At 46.8% G+C, this 25730-nt stretch overlaps 1 protein-coding gene across 3 annotated transcripts in view; it reads right to left on the bottom strand.

Annotated features, from left to right (window-relative positions):
* The window catches only part of LOC144147023 (cationic amino acid transporter 3-like), a 112934-nt gene that overhangs the window by 9085 nt on the left and 78119 nt on the right, over positions 1–25730 (bottom strand). For 2 of the 3 annotated variants that reach the window (XM_077679044.1, XM_077679046.1), the window contains exons 12-16: positions 19750–19830; positions 15087–15253; positions 8637–8806; positions 5317–5425; positions 209–316 (exon numbers count right to left, since the gene is read on the bottom strand). In XM_077679044.1, the coding sequence (XP_077535170.1) occupies positions 209–316; positions 5317–5425; positions 8637–8806; positions 15087–15253; positions 19750–19830 (635 nt within the window). The remainder of the gene's footprint in view (positions 1–208; positions 317–5316; positions 5426–8636; positions 8807–15086; positions 15254–19749; positions 19831–25730) is intronic. The other variant, XM_077679045.1, reaches the window with a different exon arrangement.

Here is a 25730-nt window from a genome sequence, read left to right as displayed (position 1 = left end):
CGTCAAAGCACACAAGCGACAGCACCGCACACCAACAGGGCAGTCACGTGGTAGGCGAAACGGTAGGCACGGCGGGTCCTGGTAGGGGTCGCCAGGAGGGGGGCGTGCTGACCTTTCCCCTCCTCGAGTGGCAGGGGGGAGGGGTCAGAGGGCACAGGGGGCGACCCTTCCCCCTGCTGTCAACACGACATGAGCGGCGCCGCCTCACCGTCATCGGAGGAACAGGCCGACTCGCCGCCGATCTCGTCCAGGATGGGTGGCGACGCTTTCCGCTGTGAGCTGTGCCAGATGCCGTAGCCAAAGTAGATCAGCATCCCTGCAGAGAAAGGGTTGTGGGCGAGGGTGATGGAAGAAAGTCACCTCGGCAGGGATTCTAGGGACAAAATGAACAATCAGTGCACGAAAGACAAGACGCGAACAGAAAGAACTGACAGAACAGCTCGTGCGTCCTGTCAGTTACCGTATTTTCCGGTCTATAAGTCACACTTTTGTAGAAGTTTCAGCCCCCTCGAAACGACAGTTTTTCCGGTAGAAAAAAAAAAACGTATACAAGTCGCACCGGTGTACAAAACGTACTTATTAATCCCGTAAACTCATAGAGGATCAGTTCATTAGAAAGTGCGGCGAAAGTACATGGTTGCGGCGGCCACCGCTTCTGATTGATTGTGAAGTTTAACGCGCCGACGCAACGCAGGCGATGAGGCGCGCCGTAGTGGAGGGCTCCGGATTAATTTTGACCACCTGGGGATCTTTAACGTGCACCGAAATCTCGTACACACGGGCGTTTTTGCTTTTCGCCTCCATCAGAAAACCGGCCGCCGTGGCTGGGAATCGAACCCGCGACCTCGTGCCCAGCAGCGCAACGCCTTAGCCACTGAGCCACCGCGGCGGGTCGAAAGGAGCAATCACAAAGAGCCACCGCTTCTGAACGCAACCCCGGTAAGCAGTGCTAGACACTTGCATCTTCCTTCCGAAGTCTAGATAGAACTAACTTCTCAAAAATGGTTTATTGATACACACAGATGACATACTTACAGACAGCATTTAGGCAAAACCATTGAGGCCTTCTTCCTCCGACTTGCTAACAAATAATTCATTCATTTAAACCATAGAGCCGTGTCTCTTTAACGTGCGCTGACATCACGCAGCACACAGGCAACTTTACGAGCGTGGACTACATGCAGTCGCCATGTACCAGATTTATTCCATACGTAAGTCGCACTGGTGGATGAGATGCACCAACGAAAATTTCACAAAAAAAAAAAATGTGACTTGTACACCGGAAAATACGGCCCTTCATTTTCGTGTCTCCTCTTTTGTGCACTGACAGTTAACGATGAAAAAATTAAAGCCGTTCCTCTCAATGTAAAAGCTGCCGGAAGTGCAGAGCAGTGATTCACCATAATGGGCTGTACTGCTGTTATCTGCTCACTGCTACCACCCAATGCATTTCAAATTTCCCGCCTCCGTAGTGCTCGTGCGTCCCCAGTTCTGTTGTTCTTGTGCTTGTTTTTCTTCCCGTTCTGCCGGCATTGCACTGCCACTTTTTTTCGCTTACTATCGTAGAAACCAACCCAACGAGCATTCCTAAAAAAATGAACATGGGCGCTGCCGGTTAATTACGTATATTTTGCCTCGCGTACAGGGCAGAAACTTGGAGGCTCACTAAGAGAGTTCAACTTAAATTGAGGACGACTCAGCGAGAACTAGAACAGAAGATGATAGGCGTAACATCAAGGGACAAGAAGAGAGCGGAGTGGGTCAGGGAACAAACGCGGGTTAAGGACACATTAGCAGAAATTAAGAAGAAATGGGCGTGGGCAGGACATGTAATGCGAAGGCAAGATAACCGTTGGTCATTGAGGGTAACAGTAACAGAGTGGATCCCCAGAGAAGGCAAGCATGGCAGGGGGCGGCAGAAAGTTAGATGGGCAGATGAGATCAAGTAGTGTGCAGGGATAAATTGGTCGCAGTTAGCACAGGATCGGGATAATTGGAGGTCTATGGGAGAGGCCTTTGCCCTGCAGTGGGCGTAGACAGGCTGGTGATGGTGGTGGTGGTGGTGACGATGATGATGATGATTTTGCCTCAAACGTATCTACAGTTTTCTCTCCGCTAAACAACGGGGCAATGCATGACAAGCGACAGCGGTTCACGAGTTTCGAATGCTTATGACTACTTAAACCGCTTGGCTTTCGAAGCCTCTGGAGTACGCCGCAACGGCGGAACACCATGTGGTGATCTACTTGGGTCTAGCGAGCGAGCTACGACGACAAGGTGAGCCCCTAAAGTGCTCTGCACTTAAAAGTTGCTCGGCACTTAAAAGTGACCTCGGCACGGGTTCTAGGGACATAATGAACAATCAGCGTACGAAAGACGAGACGCGAAAAGTAAGTAACCGACAGGATGCACGGGCTGTCCCTTTATGTGTCGAGCCTTTTGTGCGTTGACAGTTAATGATGAATATTAATTAACTCACCCAACTCACAGTCCACAGTCAGGGACAGTTGTAGCTAGCCCGGGGACCCGAAGATCTATGAATTTCGATAGTCAGCGCCTCAACCTGATTATTGTGTGCACTGAGCACACAGTTTACCCGTGGTCTTGCTAGCAAAGCCCTTGTACGAGTAACCCCCCGATTCTCTAAGATGAAAGCAGCCCAAAAAGTGCTTCACATGTAAAAGAAATGATCTGTGACTACCTCCCTTTCAACGACAATTCTTCTCCATTTAATACGCTTCTTACACTCTTTCTCTCTCTTCTGTAAATGGTACGCCTCACCATCATCATCATCATCATAATCATAACCTGCTTGTGTCCACTGCATGAAGAAGGCCTCACCCAAATATATCAAGCCACCTCTACCTTGGGTGTGCGAGTCCATTCTTTTCCCTCTGAATTTTCATAGTTTACCTCTGGATAGAGACCTTGGTTCTTCCCTATTTCCTTCTCGATCCCTGGGTGTACATCCATTGAATAGATGGTCTACCTGATGCTCCCTATCCACAACACATGCCCTGCTAAGTGGCATTACATGCTAAGCCTTTTCATGCTATTTCCCACTGTAAAAGGATTAGAGATTGGATTTACAGCTGTGGGTGTACAGGCACGTGCAAGTTTATGTGCAAACTAACAACGGAAGTTGCAATTTCGCTGACACAGTTTTGAACACCAAGTACGGTTGAACGTTGTTATTACGAATGAGCACAGCATGCCCATCCCATAGTCAAGTGTTTGGCGAAAATTCGTCAGATCAGGGGTCATATTTTGAAGTAAAAAAATCTCAGTCCCTGCTATTTTAGACTTCAAAACATAACTGCGAAGGAAAGTTTGGCATCCACTTCAGTGCAGCCGTATGGCTACAAAGGAAAGCTGTAAAGCTTTCTCAGAAACTTCACAGTTGAAGAAAAATTCAGACCAGGACGAATTCTGGACCATGACAAATTTTTCTTCAACTGCGAAGTTTCTGAGAAAGCTTTACAGCTTCGTTTGTAGCCGTACGGCTGCATTGAAGTGGATGTCAAACTTTCCTTCGCAGAAACTTACTCCACCTTGGGGATTTCCCAAAATCTGGTTGATTAAAACATAAGTGTCCCCAACGTGTGGTAAGGCAAGAGCATCATGATTCAGATAGAACGAACATACTCAAGAGTGCAGCTAAGTCACAGTAACAGTAGATTGTGCGAGGCGTCCGCAGTCACCACTTCGAAAAGGCTTTTCACGCATGCGTAGCATCAAATGTGCTGCACGGAATCACACTGCCTCCTCACTTCTCCTTCCCAACTGTACTGGCACCCAGGAAACGAAAACAACAAGCTTGAAAGATAGTTGAAAAAAGAAGGGGCTTCGTCGGCATGGATTTCAGGTTTCTCCCATACAGGGAGTGAGTGATGAGCACAAATATGTGACGGCTGAACCATCTCTCTGCTCTCTAGCCTGCCTCTGGGCAAACTAATGTAGCGAAGCAAAGCAATGTAGCAAACTAAGCGGCAAGGGAACGGTTTAAGAATTTCCCCCTCATGTTCGTTTGCACAGCCTTCTTGAGTTCAGCTATAAAGATGGAATAAATGAACAAGCAAAAAAATTCCCGCAAAAAATGAGAATTGTGTGGCACGATGTTTAAACATGTTGTGTTCAATGTGTTCCTATGATAGTGTCATAGGCTGTGCTTTCCAGCAGACATTTCTGCGATGCTCCTCAAGCGGTCATGGGAAACTTGTACTTTCTGTCGAAGTGAAGCATTCGAAACTCTTTTGGAGCTCTAACCATGACTACTTCATCCTGTTGGTGGTATAGAAAGGTAAAAAGACGGTACGGTTTCCATACGGAAGCTTTGTCCCCTCTGAACCGGGGTGAACAAACCTTCCAAAAGGAAGATGAAACATACTTTACCTTATTTTAAAAAAAACCTTTAGTAGGTGTTCCCACGCTGTTAACTCGCAAGATTTCGTCAAGCCCTACATTTCGATGCGTCAACGCAACCTGTGCGTCAACACAACCAATAGGGAGAGGCGCACAAATGGCGGCAGTTTCAAAGCGCTTGGAGCAACTGGGCTTTCGTGCCCAGAAATGTTCTGGCTTATCCAAGCAGCTGATATTTGATGGCCACTTTCACTAGCAGCGCCGATGAAGATTCACGGCCCAATTTTCACCTCCATAACTAGCCATTCTCCCACATGTGCAACTTTGTTTGCACCAGGGATCACATTCTTGCAAGCGGTAATGGGCTGCAGTTACAGCCATGTCATTGCATGCCGTGCCTGGCCGCACCATGTTTCAGAGTGCGAGAAATTGCACCCTGAAACCCGAAACATTGGGGGAAAATCTACAGAAGCACTTTTTCAAGTTAACACCCAAACTAAGGAATGCTTGTGCTCCTTTACAGTGATGGTGCACTATTGCTTATTACTTGTGTAATGTTTCTTGTTTTGCGGTCCGCAATATTTTTTGGCGTGTTATTACTTATTGTATAGCTGCTTGATTTACACCTGTTGTGACGATGTTTTTTGCGTTCCACATGTAGCTCATTCGTAAATTGACCTGCTGACGGTATCTTGATATGTTCAGTAGTTATACAACGGCTGTTATTATCTTGTGAAAAGTTCCTAAGAAAGTCCCTCCTTACCCAACGCCCTGATGGGCCTGTAAGGCATTATCGCACTAATAAATAAATAAATATACGGATTGCACTCACTACGAACTGCAGATGTAACAAACGCATTCAGTGTGACGGTCAAGTTTGTTATAAGTGGACTCGACTGCGGAATAAAAGGCAGGCACGTCGGTCAGAGCAGCGGAGTTGCCCTCTGCCCTCACCGGCAGCCATCCAGATGCCGAACCGAGCCCACGTGGCGAGGGGAAGACGCATCATCAGGTACAAGTTGACGAACATGTTGAACAGGGGGATGAATGGCACCAGGGGGACCTGCAAAGATTCAAAGGTTCAAAGTGGACCTCCCAAATCACACACAAACAAAGAATGAAGGGTCATCAACATTCATTAGATATGCAAATTCACATGATCCAGTGTTCAACTTGTGGAAACGAGATTAACTGAATTCTGCCAATAGAAGCAGAGCTGAAAGAGATCCACATTTTCTTTTTTCTTCAAATTTTGGGAAGCAACACTGGGCCTATCAGCAGGGTTCGTACAGGCTTGAAAAGCAAAAATTCCGGGGTTTTCAAGGACTTTCAAGGGCCAGAAAACACATTTTCAAGGTCCCCATCTAACGTTTTATATGGGATTATTTATAACTTTTCCAACAGAATGCAAAAAGTTTTTTATTGCACAATACCTAATCACATTAGTGCACGTTTAGATAGTTGCTAACAGGTTCGTAAATGCTTCCGCAGCTTTATTTTTTATTTCATGGCTGGTATTTAGAAGTTTTTATTTTTCCTTTGTGTTTGCCGAGGCTGTTTGATTTCAAAACTTCGTTAATGTTGCCTGCATCTCCTGCTTTGTCAGCAAGAGTACCAGCTGAAATTAAATCCGCAAGTGTTGCTGCAAGGCAGGATGAACAATGTACACGTCCAACATTTGCATGTAAAAGCAAACGCAGATGGAGCGTATGCGGCACAGCAAACATGCAAGGAGCGAGCGTCCACAGAGTAGATGGAAGATGCAAGATGGCGAACAGAAGCCGGCTTTCACTGGATTGTATCGTGACATGAATTGGATTGACAAGGGCCTGCTCCCAATGTTGCCTTGTAATAATGAAAATCCACCAAACTTGTAATTTCACGCAATACACTGAAACTTGATTGTTACAATGTTTTTTTTACATTTGTTAGCACCTCAAATTCCCCAAAACACTTTAAATTCTTGTGAAAAGACAGGGCCATTGATTCTCTCCGGAAAAATCAAGGGTTTTCAAGGACCATTAAAAAATTCCAGGACTTTCCAGGCCTTGAAATTGACACTTCTAAATTCAAGGGTTTTCAAGGTTTTCAATGACCTGTGCGAACCCTGTATCAGGCGTGCTTTAGTGGAGGGCTTCAGAATAATATGAAACACCTCGGGATCTTTAAAGGAGCCATGCAGACAAAATACAAGTTTGTTTTATTCGAAAGATTTAGTGTTTTACAGTGGCCTCAGCACTTGTCTGGCAGCAAACGATGCTTTATTCACTGATAAATTAATTTTTTAGCCAAAATTTCAATTCCCCCAATAAATCGTGTTTTCTTGGCGTCGACAATGACGTATCCAGAGCCGGGCCTTAAAACTAAAGATAGCCTGCTGACCAGGGCTGCTACCATCTCATCTTGTTTACCGCCTTCTTTCATAGATGGCGCTGCCATACCGCTGAAGCGCCAGCGGTACTTTGCTTCTGGCTGGAGTTCTATACGTGCTGTATTTTTATCGGGGTTCATACTAATCGTTTCCTAAAACGTAAGCTATGGCTCGACAAACACGGTCATCAAAGTGACTGTGCCGCATATGCCAGTTTGTCTGTGCTGTGTCAGACAAGTCCAACGTGTCCGACGGCTCTGTTAGGCAGTGTCAGCCAGCAAAGTGCCACACTAACTGCTTCAGTGTTTCCATGTTCGTTCGTAACTTTAATTGTTCACCAAATAATTCTTACTACTATAAAAAAACGTGCTCTAAATTTAATTGCAAATAACTCGTTCGGCAAGCATCTAAGCCCTGCCTAACTTGTGTTTGCTTTTGCCGGCCTCAGCCAATCGCATAGATGGGAATGTGACATCATAGGATCTGTTGTGGAAAATAAGCTAGTGGGTCGCACGGCCATTCCCTTTCTTCCCAATTAGAGCGCTCATTTTAACGAAGTGTGCATTAAAAGTGGTGTCAGTATAAGTTTCAAGAGGCAATCTTTCGAATGAACCAAATTTGTGCTTTGTCTGCATGGCCCCTCTAACATGCCCTGAACCCTTGACGCACAGGCGTGTTTTTCCCCTTTGTTGCCTCCATCAGAAAACCAATGTGGCTTGAACCAGACTCATTCAAAGAGTAACATTTGGCTTCTTGCATGCATGTCTCGAGCAAGCCTGCCACATAAATCAAATTTGTGCCATGCCGTAAGCCTCGCCAACCTTTCTTCACCTCTCTCATACAACGACATGCCAGTGAATAAAAGAGAGCCAATGAAATTCATGATCATCATCACCACCAGCCTATCTACGCCCACTGCAGGGCAAAAACCTCTCCCATTAATTTCCAATTACCCCGGTCCTGAGCTGACTGCGACCAATTTATCCCTGCAAACTACTTGATATCATCCGCCCATCTAACTTTCTGCCGCCCCCTGCAGCGCTTGCCTTCCCTAGGGATCCACTCTGTTACCCTCAATGACCAGCGGTTATCTTGCCTTCGCATTACGTGCCCTGCCCACGTCCATTTCTTCTTAATTTCTACTAATATGTCCTTAACACGCGTTTGTTCCCTGACCCACTCCGCTCTCTGCTTGTCCATTAATGTTACACCTATCATCTTTCGCTCCATTGCTCGCTGAGTTGTCCTCAATTTAAGTTGAACCCTCTTAGTGAGCCCCCACGTTTCTGTGCTGTAGGTGAGTACCGGCAAGATGCAGCTGTCATACACTTTCTTCTTCAGGGACAATGGTAGGCTGCCATTCATTATCTGAAAATGAATGGATTGACCCCATTCAAATTCCTCAAATATAAGGTCCATTCACCAGGGCTCAATGCCAGCCGTAGTGCCAGCTCCTGCACATACCTGGTGAGTATCTACTGCACAAAGCAGGTTATGTGGCAGACAAGAAGGAGACAAGCGCTTCCAAGACTTGGAAGTACTGGGTTTTGCTGCAGACAAGGAGGCGGCGCTGCTTTGCGGTCACTGTCCTAAACTGTCCTTGTTCTTTATCTAAACCGATGTTCCCAGTAAATAGAGCAGTGTAGATAAATGCGTACAGAAGAAACGCTGCCACATTTGATTCGCCTACGATCATTTGAGCGCGCCACTCTGCTAAGTGCTTCTTCGATGCTTGTGAATTCCTCAAGTCCTTTGCAAAGAACAAGTTCGCTCCAATAAACATTGACTTCAAACAAGATCCCTGCTTGTTCTTCACTGCATTACTACATTCACTCATTTGGGTAATGGGCAGAGCAAATGCCCGCAAACGTCCTGAGCTAAGGCGGAGTAGCACCCCACGTACCGCAAACGAGAGGTTGTCGGTGCTGGCGCTGGGCTGCCTGATGATGCAGACGATGCAGAAGAGCGACACCACGACCAGCAGTGCAAACGGCCCCACGGCCGAAGGCGCCAGGGCGAACAGCTTGTCTTCAGCAAACACCAACAGCGCCGTCAGCACCAGAAACAGTGCACCTGCCGCAAAAATGAGAAAACCGGAATTCAAGGAAATACTTGGAACCTTCCGAGAATGTGAAGGCAAAGAAAGCATAGTCGGACCTTCTGTCGATCTGCTGCGAAACTTTCTGCTTAACTTTGCAGTCGTGCCCGTCACCACTTCGCCAGGCCCGTGGACAGCAGCCGAGGAAGCTTGTTCAGCTCACTCGCCATCGCCAGGAGCCCCCTGTTTGCCCCGTCAGTGCCTTCACCTCTCAACACGGCTCGTACTGCACGTGTGTTAAGGTTTCCCCTCGTCCCATCCTGCTGTTCCCCTTTCTGAAGGCACCCTCTGTCGCTTTTCCTCAAAGCTCTCCTCAGAGCCTGCTCCCAAACTATTATTTCCCTTTCTTAATGCGCGATCCCAAGCTTACACTTCCCCCCTCTCACAGCTTTAACTTTTTTTAGACGATTCTGCGTACCTCACACAAATTTTTTATACCTCACACATTCCCTGAAACATAGATATCTATTGCTTTCACCATAAAAAAAAGGACATTACAGATGAGGTGCATGTTTCCTTGTGAACCTCATTCTCAACGTGTCAGTCAACTGTTTATGGCAGAAGAGCACATGCTGCTTCAAAAACTACCTAGCATGCCTATCACAGTCAGGGGGATTGGCCGAAGGGACTAGCTCCTCCATAATCACAAAACAACATGCTTGAATAGCACATACTGAAAAAACTATAGCCGTTCCACTCAATGTGAAAGCTGTCGGAAGTGCAGAGCAGTGATTCGCCATAATGGGCTGTGGCGCCGTTATCCGCTCACTGCTACCACCCAACGCATTTCTAATTTCCCGCCTTCGCAGTGCTTGCAGGCCCCTACCTTAAACTGCGCTAGCGGGAGTTCTGTTCTCTTTGTGCTTTTCCTCCCGCATGTTCCGGCATTGCACTGCCACTTTTTTGCGCTTAACTATCGTAAAAACCAACCCAATGGGCGGCCTTAACTAAAGGAACGCAGACGGTGGCAATTAATTATGTATATTTTGCCTCAAATGTACCTTGCGTTAAACAACGGGGAGATGTATGACAAGTGCCAGTGGTTCACAAGTTTCGAACGCCCACCGTATTTACACGATTGTAAGTCGACTCGAATGTAGGTCGACTCCCCCCCCCCCCCTCCCCCTCCCCCTCCCTCTCTCTCTCTCTCTCTCTAAAAAAAAAAAAAAAACGAGCGTAGGAGGCAGCCCATTTGAACGCTGCTGTGAACAAACGCCGAGAGAGTTCTTAAGGCCCAGGTGTCACCCCCGAAAATCTTTTCAAAAGATTTACCAAAGGTGACGGCCCAGGGCACTCATGACAGACGGGACGATTCGCACAACACAGAAGTGACACAAGAACACGCGGCAACGCTATACAGAAAGAAATACTGCAACGCGGCCACCTAGAAAGTCATATCACAAGAAGAAGCTCTTCCGTCAACTACCAATACCCCCCATACGGCGGCTCTTCCATCAATGATCGATGCTCCCTCAAGAGCCATACGCTCGTGGTGCTTGCAGTAGATGTTAAAAAAGAACAGCTTTTGTATAAGCATGTGGAATAACCATGCACTGTGGGGTGAGCGGGACACTTTATTCCCAATTATGAGAACACATTCGCTGCGAGATGACACCCATCGAAGATACCGGCAGCGGCACTGGAGCACGATATAAAAACAAACATGGCGGCTGCCACTAGCGGCCGCTCGCGATTTCCTTTGATTCGTGAGTACGTTCCTCGCATTCAAGAAGCGTTTTGTTCGTCTCCAATAAACAAAATGGGTATTACCGAATCCCTTGAATCAATGCAGGGCGCTGTAGGCACAATCATACACGTTCATCCGAACGCGCTGGTGGAAGGTAAGCCGCTCTAGGTACGGTGGAGACAAAGCACACAGATCAGGAACGCCAACTTTCAAAGTCGGCATCAGCTTTATTGACGCTAGAATGTATGGAATGGTAAACGCTACGCTTCGACCGTAACCACAGAAACGAGGGTGTTACGCTTTCCCCACCTCGTAGCACTCCTGATTTTTCATTTCTCTGGCCGTTACAAGCGGCACAAAGTTCGATTTCGATTCTAAGTCGACCCCCCCAACATTGGATTGTCAAACTTGAAAAAAGGGGTCAACCTACAATCGTGTAAATACGGTATGACTACATAAACCGCTTGGTTTTTGAAGCCTCTGCGCGGGATGCCCTACAACGGAACACCGAGCTTTACTTGGGTCTGTCATCTCGTGGCATTGCCCGATTCTGGCAGCCATTTGACATCGACCGTTACAGTGAACTACGACGACAAGGCAAGCCCCTAAAGTATTCCGCACTTAAAACTACATAGCATGGCTATCACCGTCAAGAGGATTGGCCGAAGAGACTAGCTTCTCCAAAATCCCAGAACAATGCGTTTGAGTGGCATATACAAAAAGAAACCATAATGTAACAAAGCCGGTAAGATTCGTGATTCACTTTGCTACACTGAAATTCATGGCTACTGTTAAGCGCAAACCGTATGAAGTGTTTCCCGCGCATGAAAACACAGTATGCTTATGGCAAGCACAGATGCTGCCATGGATGCCACCTGCATGATGCAAGCCACGGCCAGTGGAGACAACCCGGCACTTGCGGTAATGTAACCACGAAGCTACGGAGGTAGCTCCAAATACAGCTCGACACTCGACACTTCCTGAGAGAACTGGGTCATGAATCTGCACCCACGCTGCTACTGAAAGCAGTCATCAAATACCTGCCATGACTAGAAGCATCAACTTCCCAAAGTGGTAAGACTTGACTCCTCTGAAAGCTTTGCAAATGCTGCCCACAAATGAGCCCTTCCCTATCAGCTCAGGTTGCCAGGTTTGCCCACACGATGTATGCTGATTAAAGCGCCGCTCCCAACAAATGTGCGTTGTTTCTACCCAGGACTACAGTTGAACCCCTTTATAAGAGACACATACCGGGGAGCAGTTTCTGCCTCTTATATAAGATGTCTCTTATAAGCAGGGAACTGTGTTTTCACTTACTAATCAGACCCTAGTTCAATGTGGGCACCGTATGACTAAAATAAGCTGAAAAGAACGCTACAGCATGTTGAAAAAGATTCGTTCTAATTTATGTTTGGCCCCCAGAATTTGGAATCTTTGTTTGCTTCATGACTGCATTTACACAGTGGTTTTTACAATTTATTCTACAAGCTTTTTTTCCTTTCACTGTTTGTGGAAGATGAATCGTAGATGTTGAGTTCACAAGCCTGATGAATAGCCAGAGAGCACAGCTTCTTCCGCTGTGTGCTCAGGCTATTCATTACGCTTGCAGGACTCAACATCTGCAATGCTTCTTGATTGGGAGCTATGCGGGTGGGAGAGCCGCCCGCATGTGCAGTCGCGCTCCAATGGATGGCAGTAAGTTTTAACCACTTGTGTAAGTTGCATTTCCATTGGCAGGGCTTCTCATCGTCATTTCATAGCTGACTGAACCACTGTGTGTTTGCTGAAGTTAAAATAAACTGCGACTGCAGCCGGCTGTCATCCACCTGCGTTTCCACAATGGAAGCAACTGCAATTAGTGACTGGTGGCTCTGCATCTGAAGTTAAAATGCCTGTTACAAGCGAGATCGTTGATTGAAGTTCAAGGATGAATTGTCCCTTATAACCAACTGTCTACATCCGATGTCTGTTATAAAAGAGGTCAATTTAATGGGAAAGATAGGGCAGCCAACCATGTGGGTGAATAGTGCAGGGGTGAGACAGCTGAACCAGACTTGGGAGCAGTGTTTGGAGCAGCAAAATCTCGATTTCGGAGCAGGAGAACCTTGATTTGGAGCAGAAGAACGACATTTTTAATGTCACCTTACGAGCTTAAAAAATTAAATTTTTGGCAAATCAGAGGGGAAGGAGGGAAGTGCACCATTTAATCGGTTTTGAACGTACATGTACATAACACTGAAACAGCTACCAATAAAGTTTTTTTCTATCAGAGTATCACAAGGTACGAACTGCACTACATTTTTACAAACCATTTTTAAATTTCTAGGCTCAATGCATAGATAGCGTGGACCGCCGTTGAGAATATCGAATTGAAAAACTAAGCAACTCCAAGGCATTTTCATTATCACGTGAATGCCTAAATTATTATTTTTGCAATCGCAGGCTGCGCTTTACGCACAAGTGTAGAGCCACGGCAAAAGTCGCGCAAAGCGAGGTGACAGGCGTCGCCCCCCCCTCCCTATTTCAATCCCCAAGGTACACGTTCACTACGATCATAATTTGAGTAACGTTGGTATGTTTAGCCACCTGCCCAGTGGCTCCAAATTTCACTTCAGATAGATGAACCATTATTACTAGCGTGCAATAATACCCCGTCCTAAGACACTGCTTGAATATCTTGCGGCGATGTAGCCTGCGCCGCCACTTCTGCAGTGTCTATCGTCCCATTCCCGCCGCTCGCAAGCTTGCTATCAGAGGCAGCAATATTTCAGCGTTTTAGAACACTGCAACGAGTCCAAAATTTCACTTCAAGCATGCACCGCGCCTCACTCAAGGCCGAAACACGGCGAATCCATCGGCACCACGTTGTTTTCGATGAACACCCGTCATTCGAGTCGCACAACTTCCCGCAACAGATCAAACGACTAAATGTAAACCCAGCCACCCCCATAACCAAAACCACGGTACAAATCGGCGAAGAGCACTCTGCCTGAGCAACTGCTTTGCCCGGCGGCCATGTTTTCCAATCTTCACCACACCAAGATGGCGGCGACCGCTGGAGTCGTTCCGGAGATAGGGCGCCCCGAAAATTGTTGTTTTTTCATCAACTCGCCCAAGTAGTTTGTCGCCTCAGTAGACATAAGCATTTTTTCTACAGGGCTTTGGAATAGTTTCCGATAGGGAAATTTTAAAACTCACAGAATGTAACATGTGCAACCTGACGTGACTTTAAAAAAAAACTACCTTGGAGGCAGTTTTATGCGGGTGTTTTATTGAATGATCAATCAACTAAACCTTTACAAACAGCATTACATTGGGGGTGCTGAAAAATTATGCCATCAGTAAGGATTTTCCCCCACTGAGACTGACGGGAGCGTTAAAATCCTTGGCTCTCAGACTGTTTTGGAGCAGTTTGGCGCAATTCTTGCACTTTTGAAGCTTTTGGAGCAGCCTGGCGCAGGAAAACAAATTTGTATCAAAACTGTGCAATATGCGCAGCTGTCTCACCCCTGATAGTGTCTCTTATACCCATTTGTCTCTTACATCCATGTCTCTTATAACGAGGTTCAACTGTACTGCCATGGGGCAACAGTTCGGATGAAACCTTCCACATGGACCAAAGAGCTCCATCATTTATGACACGGCCATCAAAGCAATCCGTGCACAGCAGCGATGCATATGTAAAGTCTAAGCCAAGACCCGACACGCGGCAGCATGGACGAAGCTACAGAGCTGGTGTCCTTTAGGGGCCGTCCTGTGCCCCATACTAGTCAAACACACCCACCTCTCACCAAAAAGAGCACTTCGCAGCTTATTGTTATCACCATCATAATCATTAGCCTGTCTATGCCCACTGCAGGAGTCAGAAGATGATGATAAAGCGCAACTTTATGGTTTGAGAGATAATTGACAGTGAACGTCAACCGCGGAGTTCCGTTTTCAACTTCATGGATGTTTTTCCGCATCATGTGCTTGTCCCAAATACTGTTCGTGCCGTGAATACAAAGTCAGTCATTGACAAGATGTTTTTACGTTACGTGGGGAAAAAATAATGCCTCTGAAAGTGTCAAAGCACCAGATTTCTTCCAGGCAAAAACCCAAAATTGCACTATTTGAAATGGAAGTTGGGCTTCACCGCATGGCACGAGCACCACGTGTGCTAACATTTTTTTAATATCTGACAAACTGTTCTGCACAAGTCGACATTTTTTTGTAGGGTGTGTTTTTGAAATGTTTCCCCACAAAATGTACATTCTAATTTTTTTCTACTATCAGTGGTTTCTTACACACAACTCCTTATTTATCATTTTCTTCGACAACTTGACAAAAATTGTGATTTTAATTTTTTTTTCACAATTATGATGCATGAAAACATTTAAAAAACTGGTGTTATTGGAAAGGCCATTAAATAATCTGCAATTTGTGTTCCTGTAATCAGTGCCTAAACAATATTTGTAGCAGAAAAAAATGTGTTCTTGGACCCCTAAAAAACGGTCAATTTTCCCGCGGAAACAAAAGAGTTCAACTAAATTAACCCCTAAATTACTTAAAATTAAGCTAACTCTTACCCACGGCCAGGGTAAGAGTCTTGACGATGAACGCAGTGGCCTCCGTGGGGCTGGAGAGCTTGTCCAAATTGAAGAGCATTGTGGCAACTCCCCGCGGACCCGGTGGTTGCTGCTTCGCCCCCACATCAATGTCGCCGTCGGGCTGATGCTCCTGAGCAACGTCATACCTGCACAGCGACCAGAACACCGTCAGAGCGCATCAAGTGCAGCTCTGTAACGTAGGTCAGGCGTCGAGGGAACGGCCCCGGGGCACACCCAGAGCATCTCGAACGGTTGCAGCTGTTCTTGTGACCTAGAGTTTCTTACAGTATACACTAGAGAGGAATCTGGCGCTGGTGTCTATGCGGCTCACATCAAGACCGTCTGCGTAGCCATGGGCCACCATTATACCATACGCTCGCCTTACTTTCGTCGTCGGCTTGGATTGAAACGTTTTAGTGGCCGTGAATTCAGATGCAGTGCCACAAAAAACGGCAAGAAGAGTGCTTTGTTATATATGTAGAAAATAAAACACACAGTTTTAAAGCTAAGGGAAAAGGAAGTCAGGCGTATTCCTTTTAATGAGAGTCTGTCGGAACGGGTGTCTTGGCATATCAATGAATAGTGAAGAAAGCAAACCCCGAAAAACGCTTCAGAATCCAAAAGCCAGCAGCACTGATCTTCCCATAACCCCCCCCTGTCACTGACATGGATTTCCAGGCACAGTATCTTCTCTAGTATATATACTAAGAAACTCTATGCTTGTCACCCCACACAGTGAATGAGCTGTGTTTGGAACATCAAAAGTGCTATGCTGCTGCACAACCACATATATCTGTTAGTTGCAAGTATATGTGTGTACAGTAAAACCTTGTTATAACAATGTTAAAGGGGGTGCTGTAGTTACTTCATTATAATCATTACTTCTTTATAGCCAATGTCCTTTCTACTGGCAGTTTGCAAACTAGAGAGGATGTACCGACCAATGAAACTTACAGCAGCACGTGAAAATAAACAAACAAAAAATAACAGAAAAAAAAACTGCAAATAATCGTCACTTTATTCCGCTGACAACCCATCCATGATCATTCAACAGCACATGGACTGGCGACTCACTCCGCAGAGAAAGTCCTTAATAGATTTTTGCCGTCTTCTTCAGACAAATGATGGCTTTTTCAGCTGCAGCCGAGATTTTGAGCCCATCCTCGCCATCAACGTGAGTGCCAAAGAAGCGGCACAGTAGGTCTGCCGCACCCCGGTATAGTGACAGGAGAAACATCCGAGCACCCTACTGGAAGCCCGGGACACGTGCACCCTCGCGCGTGTTGCCAGGCGCTTGCAGCCATATTAGTGCGCTTTACTTGGCGGCCCCTAGCTAGCATGAGTTTTGAATTACCGCCCAGACGGGGTACCAAAATAATCCCTAAATGCTCGCTGTGTAAAAAAAAAGGTTCGTTATACCCATTGCGAGGAAATTTTAGCTTCGTTAAAATAAGGTCCTAAATACATGGGTGTCTATGGGAATCTCAAGGGGAATTTATGATTGCTTCGTTACATCCATTAGTTCGTTACGTCCCATTTTGTTATAACGAGGTTTTACTGTACATGTATAGAGCAATGAAACTGTGAAAATGGCAGGAAAACACGAGAAAGAGAAAACTTTGAACAAGATAATTGCCTCAGTGCGTTGCCAATGTTTCGGCAAGAAGACTTGCTTTCGTCAGGGCAAAGGCAAGTCCTCTTGCCGAAACACTAGCAATGCATTGAGTCAGACACCTTGCTCATAGTTCTCTCTCTTGTTTGTATAAAGAATACTGTACGGAGCACACTACTCTATACCGCAGCAATCAAGATTCTCCTGCATTGCTGGGTGCTTCTGAAGCCTAGGGTGTGAACCAAGGTGTACTGCTATGGTTGCGACATCATCAAGTAGTGTGCCCATGACAATAATTTTGTGCAAGGTTCACACCCAGGCTGAACCAGAGGCAGTTAGGGCGTATTCAGTGCTCCTGATTTCTGTCACAACCGTGAGCAGTGGAACACGTGTTCTGCCACCATCATGGTGAGAAAATATATTGACAATGCTCTAGTAACACAAGTTAGTAAGTACCACATGCAAGCAGAAGTGTTAGGTGGCTAGTTAGTGGTAGACCACTCAAACAATGGCCCGTTTCATTCTTTTAGGCCAGGTGAATGGGGGTGGCCTGACAACAACAAAAAAAACTGTCCACTTGTGTCACATCCTTAATTCTTATCCTGAAAACCTCATGCCATCAGCTGTGAACTTCTAACACCTCCCTCGCTGACTGCTTTTTATACACACAAGGTGTTGCAACAATAAATGCCTGTCTTTAAAATTTTTGTTCTGAGCAACCCACTCCCTCGCTTGTGCTCATACTTAAACGAAAGTCGCATTTTGCTGCCTACTTCGTTTAACAAAAAGAACAGTGACATCACATACTCGCTTTTGTACCAATCGAATAAAAAACAATTTATGCCTATGGGAGCCTCGACAACCTCAGAAACATGACCACCTTAGAATAGCGGCACCACCTGTTATATTCAAAACTAGGGATGGGCGAATATTGGGTATTGTCGAATATTCGATCGAATAGCTCTCTATTCGTTATTCGCTTCGATCCGAATGCAGGTATTCGATATTTTCGAATTATTCGATGCTCCCGAATAGGCAGCTGAAAGCCAAGCTTTTCGGTCAAGCTTTCCCAGAGTTACCCCAGGCTTGGCTCAAGACCCACCGACGCGGACATTTCTATTATCAGTGCCGGCACTGCCGAGTTGCTGCCTTGCCTAGAGGTTCGACGAAGCTCTCGGCCGCCAGCACACTTTAGGTTAAAAAAAAAAAAGGCGGCACTGAAACGACACCGCTCCGAACATCGCGGCACCAAGCCAGCAGACTTGTACAGGCCACCATTTTGAATAGGCATGCCGCCATTTTGAATAGGCTCGCACAGCGCGGCAGTACGCCGCACTAAGCGAGCCTATTCAAAATGGCGGCCAGCCACTTGCGCTTTGCTTGGCTACGGCCGAGGATACTAGTGGCTACAATACTTCTTTTTTTAACGGAGCTTCTAGGCGGCGCTTAACTCTGCGAGTTTCTAGGCGGCGCTTAAACTTGTGAATGAGCAGCCGGCGGAAACTGCTACACCTAGAGCATGTGGCGCAACCGGCATTTCTTCATGAAAACTTGTGAATACAGCAAAGGAAAGCTGTGTGTAGTGTAAGATTTTGCAATAAATGTTCAACTGGTAATAGTTTTACACAATGCTGTGCCTACGTGAGTTCTAATTATTAGAAAAAAATGTGTACATTAGTCAGGTCACAAGTTGCTCATTTGTCTTTGTGATTTGCAATGTCTACTATTCGAACTATTCGATTCGAAATTATTCGACCAAATCACTATTCGCTTCGAATTCGCTTCGAACCTCAAAATCTATATTCGCCCATCCCTATTCAAAACTAAATGCACGACACAATTCACAAAAGGATGGATCATTTCATTACCGTAAGTAACTGCACGCAACCATCCTAAACGAAAAACAAAAAGAAACATGTGATCTGCCATTGCATATGGCCGCTCCCTCCTGCAAAGCTGACAATGTGTGTTCCATTTTGGACACCACAAGCGGTGCTGCTGTTGTAAGATAGCCATTTTTTTCAAAACGGCTGCCGGCGCTTTCATAGGCAAAAATCGTTTTTATTTAATTTCTAAACATGCAGGGCGGTGCCCTCCCATCCATGGCGTTAAAGAAAACAGACAAGAAACTCTGACCCTCGCGTACAGTTTGAGCATGAACGAAGAAGTGGTTTAATCAGAAACTTTTTTAGAGATGCCCATTTACCGTTGCAACACCCTTTCGAATAAAAAGACCGAAGTAGTATGAGAGCACAGCAATCATTACTTACTACCATGCACTTCCAAACGGTGGCAAACCAACCATCTCTAGCTAAGCTTGTTATGAGCCCGAATGCACGCACCACGATTCTACAACTGGACGCAGCACTCTTTCAAGGGTTTTAACTAGCGGGTGACTCAAGAGTGATAGAGGGAAGTTAAAGACCACACCTGGTGAAACCATAGCTCTGCAACAGCGCAACAATGTGGCTGCTATTACTCACTTGTCCCCCATTGAAGATGATTATGGGATTTAAAGCGCTGAAGCTAAGCCTGGGCTATGAGGTGCACCGTAGTGGAGTGCTGCGGATTAATTTTGACCGCTTGGGCGTCCATAACATGCGATGAAATATAGACACATGGGTGCTTTCGCTTTCCCCCTCTATCTCAAAAGCACACACCATTGCTGGGATCGTTCAATTGACTGATTGTAGGGTTTAACGCGCCGACGCAACGCAGGTGATGAGGCGCGCCGTAGTGGAGGGTTTCGGATTAATTTTGACCACCTGGGGATCTTTAATGTGCACCGAAATCTCGCACACACTGGCGTTTTCATGGCTGGAATTGAACCTGTGTTCTTGGGCTCAGCAGCACAACGCCTTAGCCAATGAGCCACCGCGGCGGGTCTGAAACAGGTCTAACGTCTAACTACAGACTACAGCACACCAGATTCAAGCAGGGTTCAGAAGGGAATAGGTCAAACAAACAAGCACGCATGCAGGCAGGCAGGCATGCAGGCAGGCAGGCAGGGGAGGCTTTCCCAGGACTTACATTCGTCGTCTCTGCGAGATAGAGACCGACAGAGACTGCTCAGGGGTGGTGACTGACGGGTGGTGACTGACAGGCTCATACCTTGTCGATCGACGTCGGTGGCAACGGCGGGAAGGAGGAGGAAGACAGGCAGTGGGTGTTGTAGAGGCAGGAAACGGGAGAGACAGTCAGGAGGTATGTAGCAAGCACAGCACCCGAAGCAAGTGCAGGGTAGGAACTCCGTGCTGTGACGACCCATCCCACTCAACCTACCCTTCTATAGTGGTGACATTCCACTCCAAGATAGGCACAATCTCGGCACTTGCGGTGCGATGCACAACATCAATTAAATGAGTCGGTGAGCCGCGCCCCACCTGTCTGAACCGACCTAGAAGATACCAAGTCACTTTTACTTACGAAAGGAATGCGCCAAATTGAGCAACAAGAATATTTTACAATTTAAGAAAAAAATCACGTGTCTTGGAAAAAAAATATTGACACTGCTGGGGCTCGAGTCTAGGGCGTTCATTCGAAATCCCGCGATTTTATTACGTTCGAAATCTTGCGATTCTATTACTAAGCTACCGAGGCAGAACATCAGAGCTCTTTTAGTGGTTGCATAGAAGAATACGAGGACTGCTGTTCCAAGTTAACTCTTTCATTACGGCGGAAAAACGGCCGATTTTGAGTGCTTCCACGAAATGTTTTTTTTTTCACTTGAACTGCTGGACACACTTAGCCTTGCTATGCATGAAATTGTAGCTTATAGATTGCTCTTCCAAACACAAAGCAGCAGTTTTGTTAAAGGTACAATTACTTACAGTTTATTCATCAAGTAATCAGAAAAAAGCCCCCAAGAAAAGTATACGAAAAACACAAATCGGCAATTTTACCGACACTAAAAATTATTTCAGGAATTTTAAGATATACAAATTGTTCCTACGTTTCTTGGCTATGATTCAATATATAAATCAACAGTGTACATCACGTTTTCGATTTTTGAGGGCCCGTTAACCTAGCGGAACTGACGGCTGTACCACGCCGCGAAGGCACTCAAGGGTGAGTGAGTCTCTGTAAAATGCGCATCCAAGTATACTCTTTTGTGTTCTCGCACAAAATCCTTATCAGTTCGGTGGTAAAAAACAAGAAAAAAAATCCAGCGCTCTCGAGAAGCGTCGCACCTGAACCCTGCCGCGCTAATCTGACACGAGCGCCAGGTTATCTTGAAGGTAATAGCACGATATGGCGCGGTGCATTTGGCAAAATATTCCGGCCGTACGTTGTCGAGACCCTAAACACAAAATCAAAACCGCAGTCGTCAGATAAGAAGCACGTTTTGTTTATAAATACAACCTGGAGTCACAACGAAATTACCTGCCAGCGCTTGTTGAAGTGCGAGGCACCTGAACCGGAGCTTCGTCGTCCGAACTGAAATCTGAAGATTCCACATCATTGCTTGACCCCTCACTGATGCTGGAATCAGAAAAATCGACAGTAGGAGCTGCCGAAGTGCTTGCTACAGCAGTCCGACTGTGCGGAAAGCAGCGCGAACCCGGCGCCATTTTAAGTGCGAATGCACTTTATAAGCGACCCTGAATTCCGGTGACCACCGTCCGTCCACATAGCAACAGCTGCGGGTGTGCGCGCTCCTCGTCTTCCTTGGCAACGGGGGGAGATGGGCGCGCGTTGCCTGGCCGCTGACATGGCACATACCCACGTGGGGGATTGGCCAGGAATCTCCTCGTCTTCCTTGGCAACGGGGGGAGATGGGCGCGCGTTGCCTGGCCGCTGACATGGCACATACCCACGTGGGGGATTGGCCAGGAATCTCCTCGTCTTCCTTGGCAACGGGGGGAGATGGGCGCGCGCTGCCTGGCCGCTGACATGGCACATACCCACGTGGGGGATTGGCCAGGAATCGGGCGTGAGAAGAGCTAATGCACCCGCTTAAAGGAGTACTGACACGAAATTTCAAAGCTGAGATCCGCTCTAGCAATCAAGTACGACGACAACACAAATAGGTGTCTGTGCATGGCACATACCCACGTGGGGGATTGGCCAGGAATCGGGCGTGAGAAGGGCTAATGCACCCGCTTAAAGGAGTACTGACATGAAATTTCAAAGCTGAGATCCGCTCTAGCAATCAAGTACAACGACAACACAAATAGGTGTCTGTGAATAAATGCATCTTTCTTTCTTTGTAGTTGTGTGTGTGATCTCTCTTTCGCGAACATTACCGAACCGCGCAAATTCAACTCATGCATTCGCACTTTCACATTCTTCCCCTCGGGGAAATGCGGGGAAATTTTTTTGCTCCTGCTCCCCTCTACCTTCGGTTCAAATTTCTCTTGCTACACCGCCACCACACGAGGCACATAAACAAACGAAACCGAAATTGAAAGAGAAGTTGCCAATGAACACACCAGATGGCGATAGTTGTCTGTGGAGCGCGGGTTTCAGATTTTGCGGGAGATTTGAAATCATCTCCAATTGTTTTTTTCGACTGGGTGGGTATGCGCAGGAAGTGGGCTTCTGCCCACAAAGGAACAGAATCTTGCTCTTAGTGACCTAAGTGACCAGAGGGAAGGAAATCAGTCTGGGTTCTGGGAGATGGGTCCAGCTTGAGATGCATCTGGATTGACCTAAGTGACCAGAGGGAAGGAAATCAGTCTGGGTTCTGGGAGATGGGTCCAGCTTGAGATGCATCTGGATTGACCTAAGTGACCAGAGGGAAGGAAATCAGTCTGGGTTCTGGGAGATGGGTCCAGCTTGAGATGCATCTGGATATCTCAGTGGGCTAGAAAGTCCGCAAATTCAGAATGTACCTGGAAATAAGCATAACTAACCCCGTAAGAAGCTAGTTGGCACTCCACGTTCAACCACCATCCATGAGGCCATGAAGAGAAAATACAACTTCGTCTAGTCTGAAAGAACGAGGCTTCAGAGCTTCACTGAGCACCACTACAGCCATGAAAGACGTTTGTTTAACTGAAAAAAAAAAAAAAAAAAAAAAAAAACGCAAGTACAGTCAAACCCCGCAATAACGAAATCCCGCGCGTACGAAATTCCCGCGGCAACGAAATATTTTCGCATCCCCGGCGAACGTCCATAGACGTCCATGTATTTTATATCTCACGGCAACGAAACGTTTTTGGAAACTGATCCCGCGCTAACGAGATTCTCTGCAAGTTTGGTCGGCATTTTACCTACCCACTGAAGGTTAACTGTGTCCAAAAAGTGCTCAAATACATTTCTTTCAGACTCAAAGTGCGTAAACTTCTGCCACAGCACTTTTGCATGGCCGTAGCCACATTTGTTTACAAAAGACCGCGCAGCCGGCGGCCGTGGAGGCAGCCTCGCAGCGGCACCACCAGGGGGCGACACATGGTGACTCAAGTCGCTGCTTTGGCTTGGGCTACGTAGCTCGCTACCGCTAAACAGCGCGCGTGTGTTTGTTGTGTGCGTGCGGCGATCGGCGTGTTTGCGCACGGTAAGATGCCTTCGCCAGCCCAAAAGTAGAAGTTTTTATCGTTACGAGATAAGGCAGCCACCATCGTCGAAGTCAGTGGCCCAAGTGGAGGAAGGGAGTATAAAGGGAGGATAGTGCCGACGAGTTTGGAAACGCCTGCAGCTCGCTCAACCATTCCAGTTCTCACGTGCGCAAAACAAAACAGTGACAGCTGTAGACTTTCTGGACGTCAACAAAGCTGTGCTCACTTAGTTTTCTAAACAGTATTGGTGCAACGAGGTGCCACTCTATCTAGCAAAGTTCATTAACAGAAGAAGCTGGGCTTCGCTTGCATGATCGGACATACTCGGTGCCGAGGGCCAGGGCGAAAAACGTGCAGAGAAGGTGAACCCATGGAGTGTTTTGGATGCGTTTGACACGATCTCGTCGTTCTTAGGCGCGCGCGACGACTAGCAATGAACCACTTGTACAGTGAGACCTGAACTGTGACGTTGGATAAATTTTTGGTTTGTAGCCGATTTTCCGGTCGTTTATGTTTCATTCTCGCAGCAACGAAATTCCCGCAAAAGCGAATTTTCTGGCTTTCCCCGGCGGTTTCGTTATTGCGGGGTTCGGCTGTATTGTAAAAACTTCCAAATTTCGTGCTACAGTGATGTGATATGAGTGGGATCATATATTTGGGCCAGCCCTAAAAGCAGACTTATCAGTGTGCGAACTCCACGCTAGCATTCAAGACATGCAACCAAACAGAACTAGACGCCCCACTAAAATTGCCCAGTCGTTTTTTTTCTTGACGGCGGCTTGGGTTGGTACGCGCTAGTGCAACTAGATAAGATACAGAGTACCGTCACCGCAATGCGCAAGTGAGCAACGGCGGCCATTTTGGCGTTTATCAGTGTTGCCAGACTGCCGCTTCTGCGACCTCACTGCTAACTTTGACAGGGTCACTTGTAAACAACACTGCCGAAGACGCAGCAACACGGCATCTTCTGACACACCTTGGCCGCTCAATTTCTGAAACAGGCGTTATCTTTGATTTGCGTTCAGAACGACACCAGTCGCGTCCAGCCGCAGAGCAGGAAGGACAAGCTGACACTACCACAGTTGACTGACAGAAAACGCATTACCAACAAAATGGAGGGGCCCATGAACTGTCACAGTGTAAACCAATGTCACGCAATGCGAACTGACCAATGATCACGGCGGCAACACGGAACAATGGGAGAAAAGAGTGCCGATACGCTGTACCCTTATCTAGTGACACTACAGTTAAACCTCGATATAACGAAGTCGTACTTGGAGGCGCAAATTTCGTTAAATCGCGAATTTCGTAAAATTGAGGTTTCGATTTTAAAGCCCATTTAACCAGTTATTGAGGTTTCAAAACCATGCCCATCACCCAGAAACAACTGCTATATAGTTACCTCTCCACTTAAGTGTAAATTTGTACTAGAACTGGCTGCGAAAATTGTGTGAATGAAGTTTTAATACTTCGGCAATGGAATTCCGATAGCTGACGATAGTCCATGCGTCGTCGTAAAACCGGTGCTTTTTCCACAGCGCCTAATTAAATATGATAGCAGACATCACTAGGTTTCCAATTTGTTTTCTTTTTTTTTTTTTTTCATTTCGGTTCCTACTGAACGCCGCTGTTGATAAATTGACACACGTCCATACGCCGCGAACTTCACTTCGAAGACGAGATGGTGGATCAAGGTTATGCCTATTTTCGTCCGTACAGTGGTAGGCTTAGGCGCAGCATTAAGGGGTGCGGCGGGCCTACAGCGGAAGGGTGCTATGAAGCTTTCGAAAGATTTTTTTCATATACAAAGGCTCTGTAGTATGGGCACGTGATGCAACCACAACACCTGAGATGAAGCCACAATCGTAAGTTGAGCGGAGTACTCGCGGACCGCTTCATTGTGTGGAGCAGCGCTTACGTACTCTCACTAGAGCGGTAGGCTTACATTAATTATCTTACAGCCGAATTCTAATGAACAATTAGTTCTCCGCCCACTGAGAGCTAAAGAACCGATTCCCGCACCGCAGCTGTCAAATGAGCATGGGTGAAACGAAGATGACCTCGTTTAAAGAGCAATTTATTGCCACCAGCACTCCATGTTCACGCCGTAGCAAAGAAGCCCGTGAGCAGTGCCTGGCGTTTCTTCACTAGGGTGGGCATTACGTCACGCTCGTACACCGACAGCGCTAGCAAGGCTTGCTCTAAAGAATGTTCACCTGCGTGTCTCCGCAGAACATCGATCGCATCCATGACTTTGGTGGCCGTTGGTTTCACCGACACTTCCTCGGGCTCGGAGTCGGCGCTGTCGTCACGCACGCGTTTATTGCTGACGCTTTCAATTATGGTGTTGTCGTCCAGCTCTTCTGTAGTAATGGCATAGGCGTCACTACTAATGAAGTTGTCGACGTTGACGTCGCTGCCTACACCACCATGGTCGACCAACTCTTTTCCCGACTCGGCAGCCTTTGCCGTTGGCTCCGCGCTCTCTTCATCGCTGACCTCGTCATCTGA

This window comes from Haemaphysalis longicornis, unplaced genomic scaffold (assembly GCF_048455015.1).
Source record: "Haemaphysalis longicornis isolate Haplotype H1 unplaced genomic scaffold, Haemaphysalis longicornis Haplotype H1 scaffold_7, whole genome shotgun sequence".
Classification (NCBI taxonomy): domain Eukaryota; kingdom Metazoa; phylum Arthropoda; class Arachnida; order Ixodida; family Ixodidae; genus Haemaphysalis; species Haemaphysalis longicornis.
Note: the sequence above shows the minus strand (reverse complement) of the source record. Positions and strands in the feature narration are given on the sequence as shown.